Source organism: Monodelphis domestica, chromosome 8, assembly GCF_027887165.1.
Source record: "Monodelphis domestica isolate mMonDom1 chromosome 8, mMonDom1.pri, whole genome shotgun sequence".
Taxonomy (NCBI): domain Eukaryota; kingdom Metazoa; phylum Chordata; class Mammalia; order Didelphimorphia; family Didelphidae; genus Monodelphis; species Monodelphis domestica.
In genome coordinates this window covers 184,039,230-184,053,269 of record NC_077234.1, presented here as the reverse complement: position 1 = coordinate 184,053,269, position 14,040 = coordinate 184,039,230, and the positions used below count along the sequence as shown (strand labels likewise).

Genomic DNA, 14,040 nt, shown 5'->3' with positions numbered 1-14,040 from the left:
TTTGAAAAGGCAGAAAATGCAAAAATGAAGACAAAAGAAAATATCTGTGGGTAGAATCTTACTCACCATTTCCTGAAGCTGCCTTATATATGTTTCTTTCATGGCAGATGGTCATGCTGGTTATTGTTTAGGGTCCAGATTGAGTTTTTGATTAGACAAAAGTATATAACATAGTCCAATTCCTGAAGGGTTAGGCGTGGGTTGTTGTTCAGTGATTTCAGACATGTCTGATTCTTTGTGATCCCATGTGGGGTTTTCTTGACAAATTTATACTGGATTTATTTGCCGTGTCTTTTTCTAGCTCATTTTACAAATGAATAACTGAGGCAAACAGGGTTAAGTGACTTGTCCAGGGTTACACAGCTAGTAAATGTGAGAGGTCAGATTTGAACTCAGGTCTTCCAGGTTCCAGGCATGAGTAGAGATAACTAAATAAGTTGATTGAGGGAAATGTCTTCCAAATAAAGAAAAATTGTCTAGAAGTTAGTTGGTCCAGCACCTAGCACCATGCCTCATAATAGATGCATAATATATGTTTGCTAAACTGAATTGTCTGCAAGTCTTCAGGATAACCTGAATTTTTCCTTACTTTTCTAGTGTTGGGAAACAGAAAGGTCAGGGGATTGAGAGGCAGAAGACTAAGGTTAGAATTGTGTATATTTCAAATATGAGGGACCACTCTTACAAAGGCACAAATCAGATAATAGAATGCTAGATAGGGAGAATAGATGGGGACAATTTTACTTTCCCTAAATGGGAGAAATATGATATATAACTGGAAGGATAGGGTAGAGGAGTAGAAAATGAATTGAAGGGTTTAAATGCCAGGCTGAGGATTTAAAAAATTTTTATTCTGAAAATAAGCCATTAAAGATTTTTGAGAAGTGTGTAACATGGCCGGATTGGTCTTTTGGGAATTTCAATTTGGCATCTTTATGGGGGATGGATTAGAGAAGGATGAGATTAGGTAGAGTCAAGGAGAGCTCCAAAGCTTTGAAGTGGGGTGATTGACTTAAAGGATTGTAGTGCCATCAATAGAAATGGAGAATTTTTAGAAAAGGGATGACTTTGGTGGAAAATATAACGAATTCTCTTTCGGACACGTTGACTTTGTGATGCCCACAAAACATCTAGGTGGAGATGTCTATCAAGTATATGGGGATATAAGACCAATGTTTAGGAGTTTAGGATTTCCTATATTATAGTTGTGAGTCACTCATATAATTGAACTTGTTTTTTATAACTTGCAACTTAATATAATAATTAATAGAACTTATTTTTATATTGATGATGTTGCCAGGGGAGAGAGGTTTAAAGAAAGGGAAAAAAAGGCTCAGGGGGCAATATCTTGGGGTATGTCTGTAAAAATAGACTCGAACTCTGAACTTAAATCCCCACAAGCCCTTGCTCCACTTCCCCAAAATGCTTTGTAATCTCACGGAATTCTGAGGTGGGCTGAGATCAAGAAGGGATTTAAGCTGATTGCAAAGGCTTTTGCGTCTCTTTTTGGACTTCCGTTTTGGAGCAGAGGTGTCTCTTCCATGATGTGAGGCTATCTTGTCTAGGCCTCTGGCCTAGGCACGTGTTTTTTCTTATCCTGTATTTTCTTTAATCCTTAACTTTAATAAACCTCTGAAAAATATAATACTCCTTGCAGAGAGAAACTAATTTCTACCTGCCTCAGTCTCCCCTAAATTTTAATCTTTACAGTTTGGCGTAACCACTTCGGGAAAACAAAGTATCTCAATCTTCTGATTTCTTTTCTGATCTTTAGTTCAGCTTTTAATATCTAGTGCCTAGAAATTTTTTTGAGCCACATTTCTCTGGCCGAGTTTTTTTTTTTTTACCCTCGCAAAGCTGCAGTCCCCGATCCAGACCTGTTGCGTATGCCACCTACCCCACCTGGCTCGGCCCGTCGCTTCCTGCCTGCAGCCCCGATCATCCTCACCTGGTACTCTGGCTCCCGGCCCTACCTACCCTGGCAGCCCACTCGGGCTTGGGCTCCTGCTCCCGGCCTCTCACCTGGTGCCTGATCTCTCGGCCCTGCCTGCCTGTTTCTGCACCCCAGACTCACGAGCGCGACCCCAGCCGGCTCATCACCCAGATCCTTGGAGCAGATCCACCAGCTGGTAACAAACAAACTGGGGTATTGACCACGTGGGGTATCAGAGCAGGGGAGAGAGAGAAAGGAAGAGAGAGGAAACAGACTTTTCAAGCAGGAACCTAAAAAGCAATGGGCTGTTTAAAAGGATACCTTTTGACTGTTCTGGTAATAGCATTGACCTTCACCTGTGTGTCAGGGAGAAGATTCAACTAACTTTGAAGGGGCAAATGGGTGGCTCAGCAAACTGAGAGCCAGGCCTACAGACATGTGGTCCTGGGTTAAAATCTGGCCTCAGATACTTCCCAGCTGTGGGGCGCTGGACGGGTCCCTTAACCCCCATTGCCTAGCCCTTACCACTCTGCCTTCGGACAATAGACACTTAAATGGATAATTAAAAAAAAACAACCAAGGAACTTTAAAGACTGGAGGTTATATATTCTAAGGCATTTCAGACTCCAATGGTTTATAAAAAAATCTCTATGTTTCTATTGCATTTTTTATTTAAGGTTTAACTTTGTGATTTTAAGTTTATATATTACTGGATTCAATATTATTCTGTTATACTGAATCATTTGAATGTACTGAGTTTTAAAATTCTGTTGCTTTTCCCCTATAACCATATATTGAAAAAAATATATATCATTGTGATAATTAAGCCCATATTAGAAAAAAAAGTTTTTCTATTTTTCATTTTGTAAATTGTCCCAGAGGATGGATGGACTTCAGGACTGGTTATAATTGTATAACAACCTTTGGAAAATTTAATATGCTAAATACTCCTTGCAGAGAGAAACTAATTTCTACCTGCCTCAGTCTCCCCTAAATTTTAATCTTTACATGTCTCCATGATTATGGGGCTAGAGTTGGATAGTGATTTAGGAGAGGAAATTGAGAAAGATCAGTCAGAAAGGTAAGAGAAAGACTATAAGTACGGTCACCAACTCTAATGAAGGAGAGAGCATTCTAAAGAAGGGGGATGGCCAGCAGTATCATTATCTGCAGAGAAGTCAAGGAATGATGAAGACTGAGAAAAGACCATTGGATTTAGAAATTAAAAGTAATATAGAGCATTTATTAAGTGCATATACTATGCCAGGCCCTGTGCTAAACGTTGGGGCTATAATACAAACAAATAAGGCAATCCCTACCCACTAGGACCTTACATTTTTTTTGGAAGACACATATATAGAAAAACGAAGTGAAGGATAAAGGGTCCATATTTGGGAGAAGGTGTCCTGTGAGGAGGAAGAGAAGTTTGAAGAGTGAATCTAAGCTTGAGTGATGTCAAACATGGTAGGAGTCCTCCCTAAAATGGTGGACCCAGGAGAGAATCACCAGTCACAATGGAGGTTTCTCTAGAGTCAGTGATAACTATAGAAAAAGCTTTTTCAATTTGAGTTGGAATGTAAGAAGCCAGATTGTAAGGGATTAAGAAGTAAGGCTCTCTTTCCCTCTCTGCCAAGCATGTGGGGATTCTGAAGAGGCTCTTTCTTGGATTTCCCTTGGGAGAGAGGAAGAACATCTCCATACTGCCCCTTACTCCAAAACCTTTGATGGCTGTTAGTATTTAGGAGCAGACACATGTTGCTTGGATGGGCCTTGACATGAGTATTGAACTCCTGATTGTCTTTTCCACTTTATATTATGAACATAGATGGGATGGACTTTTCTGGAGTGGCTATCTCTTAAGTTCCAGAGCTCTGTTTTTTTGTAGTTTGTGTCAGCTACATTTTGGGTAAAGCCTTCTGCAATTATAGCTGACACTAATATGCACCTACTATGTGTCTCAATGGTAAATGCCTGGGAGATAGGTACTGTTATTATATCCAATTCACAGATGAAGAAACTGAGGCAAATAGAAGTTGAGTGACTTGTCCAGGATCACACAGCTAGCAAGTGTTTGAGGACGGATTTAAACTCAGGTCTTTCTGTCTCCAGACTCAATGTTTTGGTCACTGTACCACCTAGCTGCCTTTGTAGAGTAGAGGCAATACAGCTACTACAATGCTTCTTAAGAAAGATGACCATAGCAAAGAGGATGAAGAGGATGAAGCCAAGTCTGTGTCTGGCTTGCCAAAAGACACAGACCTTGTTTGGAGATGGCAAAGAGTCAAGGTGAAGGTAAAATGCATGTTTAGCAATCCTACTAAATGTTTCAGGTTTTAACGTTTTAAATAATCTGGCACCCTATCCCACCTTCAGAGTATAACAGATGCTATGAGTCTTGGAGTCATGTTCTAGATCTCTATTCCTGGTACGTTAAATCTTTAAGGGCATCTCCAGAACCCCGTCTAGAGAGCCAGTCTGTTGTCCAGGAAACCTGTTGTCTCTCTAAAAAGATAGTAAGCTCTGTGAGGGCAAGAACTATTCTGTTTCTATATTTTCATCCCCAATACTTAACACAGTGCCTAGTACACATCTCAAATTTAATAAATGCTTGATTGAAAAAGAAAAAGGAATGTGAGAAGAGGAAATGAAAGCAACAAGGATAGGCAGTCACATTAAATAACCGCAGTGCTAAACAATCTCCTTTTCTTTAATCTTCCATCATCGACTTTCCCCAGTTCTTCCACTCAAATTATCATGGAGGTCTTTAGCTGTGAGACCCTTAGAATTGCAGCTTAGAATCATGTTTCCAGAGAGGATTCCACCTTAAATCTGTGCTTTACTCTCTGGGAGCAAAGCTAAATTAGGAGCTGCCTTAATATTCCCAATTTAGCTTTTTCCAAAAGCCAAAAGGTATGACTCAGACTGGCATACCAGTGCTGTAGGAGGAAGGAAAGGAAGGAAAGCAGTAATTGTCAGGTATAGGGTCTCTAGGGGGAGATATTTGGAAATGCTATCATGGCTCAGTCTGTTTCTTTAGCCTTTTGCCATGGGTGAAAGGGCTGGGATTTCAGGAGGAATGTGCTGTTTAAAAATGTTAAAGGTTGCCTCCCTTTGCAGAAGTATGGAGCTCACTGTGTGGAAAATTGCATGATATCCAATTTTTTAGAACATTGATTTTGCTGATTTGAAATATCTTTCTCCTCTCTCTGTCTCTCTCCTCTCTCTCCTCTCCTCACCTCTCTGTCTCTCTCTGTCTCTGTCTCTTTTTCTGTCTCTGTGTCCCCCTTCCCCCTTTCTTCCTTCTCCCTCTCTCCCTTCCTCTCTATATTTCTCTCCCTCTTTTTTCCCCCTGTCTTTTTCAAAGAAATCTTTTGTTATAAGGAACAGCTCTCTATAGGAGCTGGGGGAAATGTATGTGAACTCTAGGCAGAGTTAAAAAATAATAAGCAAAAATCTATTTTAAAAAGAGTGAGTCTCCACCGTATTTTCTTCAGTTTTCAGGAATGATAGTCACTCTGACCCCTAAATCCAATAGAAGTTAAAGTTACAAATTACTTACAGATAATTCATGGTTCCATGATTCATGTTCTTTCCCTCACTGGGTTTTACATGTATCATTGATTAAGACCTATTTCCATATTATGAATATTTGCAACAGAGTGATCATTTAGAGTCTACATCCCCATCCATGTCCCCATCAAACCAGGTGATCAAACAAATGTTTTTCTTCCATGTTTCTGATCCCATAGTTCTTTCTCAGTATGAGTAGTGTTCTTTCTCATAAATCCCTCATAATTGTCCTGGATTATTGCATTGCTGCTAGTAGAGAAGTTCATTACATTCAATTGTGCCACAGCGTATCAGTCTCTGTGTACAATGTCCTCCTGGTTCTGCTCCTTTCGCTCTGCATTAATTCCTGGAGGTCATTCCAAGTCACATGGAATTCCTCCAGTTCATTATTCTTTTTTAGCACAATAGTATTCCAATACCAAACAGATACCACAATTTGTTCAGCCAATCCCCAATTGAAGGGCATCCCCTCATTTTCCAATTTTTGGCCACCACAAAGAATGTGGTTATTAATATTCTTGCCCAAGTTGTTTTCCTTATTATCTCTTTGGGATACAAACCCAGCAGTGATATGACTGGATCAAAGGGCAGGCATTCTTTCAAAGCCCTTTGGGCATAGTTCCAAATTGCCCTTCAGAATGGTTGGACAAATTCACAGCTCCACCAGCAATATATTGGTGTCCCAATTTTGCCACACCCCCTCTGACATTTATTATTTTCCTTTTGTCATATTAGTCAATCTGCTAAGTGTGAGGGGGTACTTCAGAGTTGTTTTGATTTGCATTTCTCTAATTATAAGAGATTTAGAACACTGTTTTATGTGCTTATGGATAGCTTTGATTTCTTTATGTGAAAATTGCCTATTCGTGTCCGTTGCCCATGTATCAGTTGGGGAAAGCTTGATTTTTGTACAATTGATTTAGTTCCTTATAAATGAGAGATTAGACTTTTGTCAGAGGTTTTCATTCTAAAGATTTCCCCCAATTTGTTGCTTCCCTTCTAATTTTGGTTGTATTGGTTTTGTTTGTACAAAATTGTTTTAATTTAATGTAATCAAATTATTCATTTTACATTTTGTAATTTTTTCTATTTCTTGTTTGCTCTTAAATTATTTCCTTTCCCATAGATATGACAAGTATACTATTTTAAGTTCATCCAATTTACTTATTGTTTCCTTCTTTATATTTAAATCATTTACCCATTCTGAATTTATCTTGATGTAGGATGCTGTTGATCTAAACCTAGTCTCTCCCATACTGTTTTCCAAGTTTCCCAGCATTTTTTATCATATAGTGAGTTTTTGTCCCAAAAGCTGGGATTTTGGGGTTTATCATACACTATCTTGCTGAGGACATTTAGCCAAAGTCTATTCCATTGATCCTCCCTTCTGTCTCTTAGCCAATACCATATTATTTTGATGACCACTGCTTTATAATACAGTTTAAGATCTGGTACTGCTAGGCACCCATCCTTTGCAATTTTTTTTCATTAGTTCCCTTGATATTTTTGGTCTTTTGTTTTTCCAAATGAACTTTGTTATAATTTTTTCTAATTCAGTAAAAATGTTTCTTGGGAGTTTGATAGGTATGGCACTAAATAAGTAAATTAATTTGGTTAGGATTGTCATTTTTATTATATTAGTTCATCCTACCAATGAGCAATTAATAGTTTTCCAATTATTGAGATCTAGTTTTAATTATGTAGAAAGTGTTTTGTAGTTGTGTTCATATAGTCTCTATGTTTATTTTGGTAAAGAGTCCTAAATATTTTATATTGCCTAGTGTGATTTTAAATGAAGTTTCTCTTTCTACATCTTGCTACATGGTTGTGTTGGAAATATATAGAAATGCTGATGATTTATGTGAGTTTATTTTGTATCCTTCAACTTTGCTAAAGTTGTTGATTATTTCCACTAGCTTTTTAGTTGATTATCTAGGATTCTCTAAGTATACCATCATATCATCTGTGGGGAGTAATAGTTTAATTTCCTCATTGCCTGCTTTAATCCCTTCGATTCCTTTTATTCTCTAATTGCTACTGCTAGAGTTTCTAGCATGATATTAAATAATAGAGATGACAAAGGGCATCCTTGCTGCACTCCTGATCTTATTGGGAATGCTTCTGGTTTATCCCCATTGCAGATGATGTTTGCTGATGGTTTTAGATATATGCTGTTTAGTATTTTTAGGAAAGGCCCTTCTATCCCTCTACTATCTAGTGTTTTCAAGAGGAATGAGTGTTGTATTTTGTTGGAGGCTTTTTCTGCATCTATTGAGATAATCATGTGATTTTGTTCATTTGCTTGTTGATGTGGTAAATTATGTGGATGGTTTTCCTAATATTGAACCATCCTTGCATTCCTGGTATAAATTCCACCTGGTCATAGTGAATAACCCTTGTGATGACTTGCTGGAGTCTTTTTTCCTCATATTCTATTTAAGATGTTTGCATCTATGTTCATTAAAGACATTGGTCTGTAGTTTTCTTTCTCGGTTTTTAGTCTGCCTGGCTTTGGAATCAGTACCATATTTGTGTCATGAAAGGAAATTGGTAGAACTTCTATGCTTATTTTGTCAAATAGTCTGTATAATATTAGGATTAGTTATTCTTTAAATGTTTGATAGAATTCATTTGTGAACTCATCTGGCTCTAGGGATTTTTTCTTTAGAGAGTTCCTTGGTGTCTTGTTCAAGTTCTTTTTTTGAGATGGGATTATTTAAGTATTCTATTTCCTTTTTTATTAATATAGGCAATTTATATTTTTGTAAATATTCATCCATTTCACCCAGATTGCCATATTTATTGCCATATATTTAGGCAAAATAGTTCTTAATAATTACTTTAATTTTCTCTTCATTATAGTTGAGCATAGCTTCACTAATCTTCAAAAAGGCTCAGGACACAAAAAATCTCAGTCTCAGAGGCAATAAGAAACCACTGCTTTTTTTTTTTTCAAAGCAGGAGAATATGATTGAATTTGTTCATTAGACTAGGAGCTCCATGAGAACCAGAACTGTCTTGTATTTTTCTTTGTAACCTCAACTCTTAGCATAGTGCCTAGAGCATTGTAAACCCTTTATAAATGTTTATTAATTTATTAATTTGTCTTAGGAAGATCCTTTTGTCACCTGCTCAGGAGATGGAATTAGACAGGGAAGAAAAAATAGAGATAGGGATACTAACTAGGAACTTACTATAATAAAATACTATTAAAATTACTATAGTAATAAAAAAAAAGATTACATAGAGCTGGAAGGGACCTTAGAGTCTGTCTAGTCTATCTCCTTCATTTTACAGATGAGGAAACTGAGGCCCAGAGAAATTAAGTGAATTGTCCAAGTAATTATTATGAGATTTGAACTCAAGGTCCTTTCACTTCCAGTCCATTGCTCCCCTTCTCCCCTGCCCTGAACTGTGCCATACTGAAGAACTGACAAGACATGGCAACTGATTGGCTATGGAGGAGGGAGGGAAAAAAAAGTCAAGGATGATTCTGAAGCTTTTTTTCTAGGTGACTGGAAGGATCATAGTGAAATAGGGAACTTTGGAGAAAGGAAAGGTTTAGGGAAGAGAAAGAGAAAGAGAAATTGTTAAGTTCCATTTTGACAAGTTAAATTATAAGGACAGTACTTTGAAATGAATTTAAAAATTAATTTACTCAGTCACTTAATCAAATTAACAACTATTTATTAAATATTCCAAATTTGAGTATAAAAATTCAGGAAGTAACCTCAGAGCTTTTGTTACTTTTGGATCACATTTTGGACTGATTGAGGGCAAAAGTGATCCTTAGAAACCATGTAATCCAACCCCCTCATGTAAGGAAAGTAAGGGGTAGCAACTTGCCCAGAGTCACACAGTTCAAGTAGTTTGACAGAGCCAGAATTTGAACCCAGATGCTCTCACTCCAGACCTAACACTTTTTCCACTACACTGTATAAATGTGCTTTGCTAATACTATTACATTGAAATGAGAATTGAGAATGTCTTTTGTATGGGAGATTTCAGCAGTTAGGACAAGAGGAGTAAGGGACATGAATAGGGTGGGGGAATGCACCAAATGCAGATCTTGGGAGCCCAGAATTGGAGTTGGGGCAGGCTAATGGCTTAGTGGTTAGATTCTTTTTCCTTCCTTCCTTCTTCCTTCCTTCCTTTCTTCCTTCCTTCCTTCCTTCCTTCCTTCCTTCCTTCCTTTCTTTCTTTCTTCCTTCCTTCCTTCCTTCCTTCCTTCCTTCCTTCCTTCCTTCCTTCCTTCCTTCCTTCCTTCCTTCCTTCCTTCCTTCCTTCCTTCCCTCCCTCCCTCCTTCCTATCTTTCTTTCTGGATTTGGAGTCAATTCCTAAATACTTGGGTTTCAGGGAGATGTAGTTCTGGACAGACAACAATTTTCTTCCTACCTTGAGAGAGATGGGGATAATGTCAAAGAGTCTGTGTGTTTTGGAAGACTCAAAAGGGAGGGAGTGATGAGATGGAATGAAAGGATCATTAGACTACCAGACACTGAGTTCCATTGAGAAGCTCTCTGACATTGTCTATGATATTCATGGATAATAGAAATGTGTCTGATCATCACTGAACTCCCCCCTTCAAAAAAAGTGATGTAAATAGTGTCACTGGCTTCCTTTGCTTCTACTTTGTCCCATCAGGGGAGCATATGTTGTATGGAAACCATATATGTTCTTCTAATTAATCAGCTCAGCTCACCTTTAGGGAGCACTTACCATGTACCAGACATTATGCCAAGTTCTGGAGATATTTTAAAACAAAAACAAAACAGTCCCTGCCCTTATGGAGTTTAAGTTCTACTTTAAAGCTGCCTTTTTCTAGGTTAAAAATAAAATCTTAACATTATTGAAATTGTGTAAATCCATGTCTACAAACAAAAGAAGATATGAGTCACCAGAGAGATAAGGTCAGTGACTGAGACTAATACAGAGAGGGCGGGGGCAGGTCTGAGTCTTATATCTAAATGTGAAGGTTTCTTTTCTTTTCTTTTTTAAATCCTCGTTGGTAACTCTGAAGAAATGATAGTGAATCTTATGATTTTAATCAACTTTGATTTTTATTTAATAAGTATTTCAATTGATTGAACCATTTAATAATCCCAAAAGAATAGAACCAAATGGTACCAAAAAATATTTTGGATTTTCTTTTCCCCTGGACCAAGAATGAACTAGAACACTATTTTGTTACCTTGGGTCTAACTGGGTGATAGGATCATATAGTTTCATCCATTCTAATACCCTATTTACATGTTTAGAAAGCCTATATATATATATATTTTCATATATATATATATTTGTTTGTTTATTCGGAGAAAGCTCTCTGCAGGCATAAACTGAAAATTATGAGGAGGGAGTAGAAAAAAAGAAACAAGTGGAATGGAGGAAAGATATGTTTAGTCTTGACTTATGATACACACATTCTAAAGGAGGGAAGCAGAGGGAAAGTAGTCTTTTACTTTCTACCTCCAAACCCATACTTGGACATGGATATTAAGACTACAATTGTAATGTGTACGATGAAAAAGAAGAAGTTTATTATAGGATCTCAGACTTAGAAATTGAAGAAATCTCAGAGGCTATCCAAGCCCCTCATTTTATAGATGAAGAAACAGAGAGCCAGGGAGATCAAGTGATTATACAGGTGCTAGGTACCACAAATAGGATTTGAACCACCATCCTATCATTTCAGTCTTATTCTCTCTCTACTCCATCACACAGTTTCAATTGCTTTAGATATTTGTTGAAAGGAATTGTTCAGAAGTGTGTATTTAGAAATAGGCACCCCAAATCCTAGCATTTCATGAATATACTCTCTCATCTGTCCTTGAATTACTCATGGATGGACCTTCCATCCTGTAAACCCTCAATTCTAAGCAAATGAACCACAGAGCTCCTCTGCGCCTTTGGAATGGCCAATTACTCCTGAAGCAAAGCAGGAGGCTATGCTGGCTGGGTCTACTACAAGTTGACCTTCACTGATGCATGGCAATCCTTTTTCACTTTTGATTGACTATATATCTTATTCCTCACAGGGCTCTTCCAAACCTCCAAACCCTAGCTATACACTCAGCAGATAATCCTAACCTCCTAAAGAATTGAATAGAAGAGACTGAAACTATCTAAAGAGAACTCCTTCATTTTCTCTTCTTTACTATTCTCTGGGTCCTCATTTCTCCTCTTCTCCAAATTCAGAGAAAAAGATGTCCCTTCTCTTTGACAAAGCTTATATACATCTGGTATATACACACACACACACACACACACACACACACACACACACACACACACACTTCACCTGGTTACTCCCTCAAATGATAATCCATTGTGGGAGGGGGGAGTCACATAATATCCTCTTCTTCAGCCCTTTAACTTCAGTGTTCCATAGGTTTTTTTCTCCATCAACTAAACACTTATTGTCTGTAAGATCCTGTGCTTACAGTGATGAAACGACAGTTTGAGATTCAGTAAAAATAACTCAGAACCCTCTATATGTCCCACTTTTCTACATCAAATTCATCACAGGAACTGAATTCACAACTGAACTCACCTTTTCTCATCCAAATATGCTCCTCTCCTACTTCTTTATGACTTGATGGCACCACCTTCCTAATTACCTGGACTCATAACCTCTGAATTATAGCTGCCCTTTCTCCAACTCACCATTCAATCAATCCATTAATTAACAGTCATTTACTAAATATTTACTATATACTAGGCATCAGGTGCTCTCATCTCCTCAATGTGGTTTCCTCTCTTCCTGAAATTACTCATGGCACTTTCTTTGGGCCTCTTTGCAATTTTCTTTCTCCTTCATTTCATTATCAATTTTGAATGCACCATTTTCTTTGATGATACATCTATCTCTATAGCTATGATTCCATGAAAAGAGAGCCTGGAATACCCCAAGGGCAGCCTGCATTCATGTTGCTTCTGATTCTAGAAGTTCAATATTATTTGGGTCTACATGCAGAGAGTCCATCCTGGTCAGATATAGTCATTCAAATGGTTGAAGGCAAACCCAGGAAAAGGTAATTTCAGGACTCCATTGAGATATGTGAGGGGAAAGAATGTGATTTCTTTCCATCTTGGTTCTCTTTTTCTCATGGTCTCTCCAGGTCCTGGGCCACTCATTTGAGAAAGAAGAAAGTACTCCAACAAACCCATGTGAAGTACTTGGTGACAAAGAAAACCCTACCCTGTCTTCCCAGATGTCAGTGCCCTGCAGTAAAATTCCAGTTCCCTTGGTTGACATCAGCTTGGTATATTTAATACATACAATTGTCTTGAAAAACAAATAAAATCCTATCTATGAGCAACATTGCAACCTTAAAACATGATACCAATGAAAAGTATGGTTATTATTACCTTCTTTACTATAGCAATGTGTCTATAAAATACAGTGAAAGTATTTATCCCGAGTATTTAGATTTCATATGTAAAATGAATTTCAGAAATAGAACCATATTGATTAATTATGGGAGAGAGAGACAACATGAATCAAGTAACCTTGGAAAAGTTATGCATAGATTTGTTCCTGGAATAAAATAAAGAAAACTAAAAAATAAAGAAAAAAATAAAGTATTCCACACACACGAAAAAGAACTGTATTGATTATGGAAAATTTTACTTACTTAAAGGAACTCCTTTATCTAGGTCTTTGGCCTCTGCAAAGCGTTCAATAAATTCATTAATATCTTCCTTTTTGATTTGAGAAACATCTGCTTGGGAACCTATGAGCAGGAATGTTCATAGCATGTTAATAGCAGGCAGATTTTTTTTTTCATTTCAGTAAAAATGTATTCTGATCTTAATTTCTGACCTTTAATTTTGCCCAAGTGATTCTCCAAGGTATTTAGAATATTATTAATCCAAACATTGCTAGGAGACTCAGCTGCATCTACATTGGGGGGAAAGATTTAAAAAATAAATTAGCACTCAGACAAACAATCAGATAAATAAACAAATAGACAGCGTAATGGATGATGGATAGGAAGATTCAGATGAAGGGAACACCACTGGCCAATTGTTCTGACTCTCACTGTTTACACTTTAATTGTCCTAGACAGATCTAGGAAGAACATGCTGCTGAAAAGAAACAAGCCCTGATGCCTTTTGTCTTGATTAATTACATAGCTAGTCAAGTGGAAGGCACCATGGAATATCTGCAATTGGATTTCATGGTTCCTGCTACCGCACACTATGGGGATGGAACTGAAAATGTAAACCACCTCCAACAAAGAAAGGACTCAATGAAATCATATAGTGCGCACCGCCCAAGGCAGGGGAGGCACCCACGTCTGCAGGCTGGGCAGGCCCTTTCTATGCTGGCTGAGGGAGGGGGTCTCCCCACAGCCTCTGGCAGTGGGATTTCCCAGGGATGAACAGAGCAAGGACAGAATGAATATACTGCTGTGTACTTGTGGGTAACAAGCTCCCGTCACAGTGCGGGCATGGGAAGGGAGAGGAAGGAATACTCTCCCTTGTGGTACCAACTGCTCACGAAATTTTTCTGTTTATCAATTTCTGAGCATGT

At 37.9% G+C, this 14,040-nt stretch overlaps 1 protein-coding gene across 2 annotated transcripts in view; it reads right to left on the bottom strand.

Moving 5' to 3' along the window:
- LOC103098650 (uncharacterized) overlaps window positions 1–14,040 on the bottom strand; it is an 83,304-nt gene that overhangs the window by 46,467 nt on the left and 22,797 nt on the right. For both annotated transcript variants that reach the window (XM_056808287.1, XM_056808286.1), the window contains exons 3-4: window positions 13,327–13,404; window positions 13,139–13,237 (exon numbers count right to left, since the gene is read on the bottom strand). In XM_056808287.1, coding sequence (XP_056664265.1) covers window positions 13,139–13,237; window positions 13,327–13,404 — 177 coding nt within the window. The remainder of the gene's footprint in view (window positions 1–13,138; window positions 13,238–13,326; window positions 13,405–14,040) is intronic.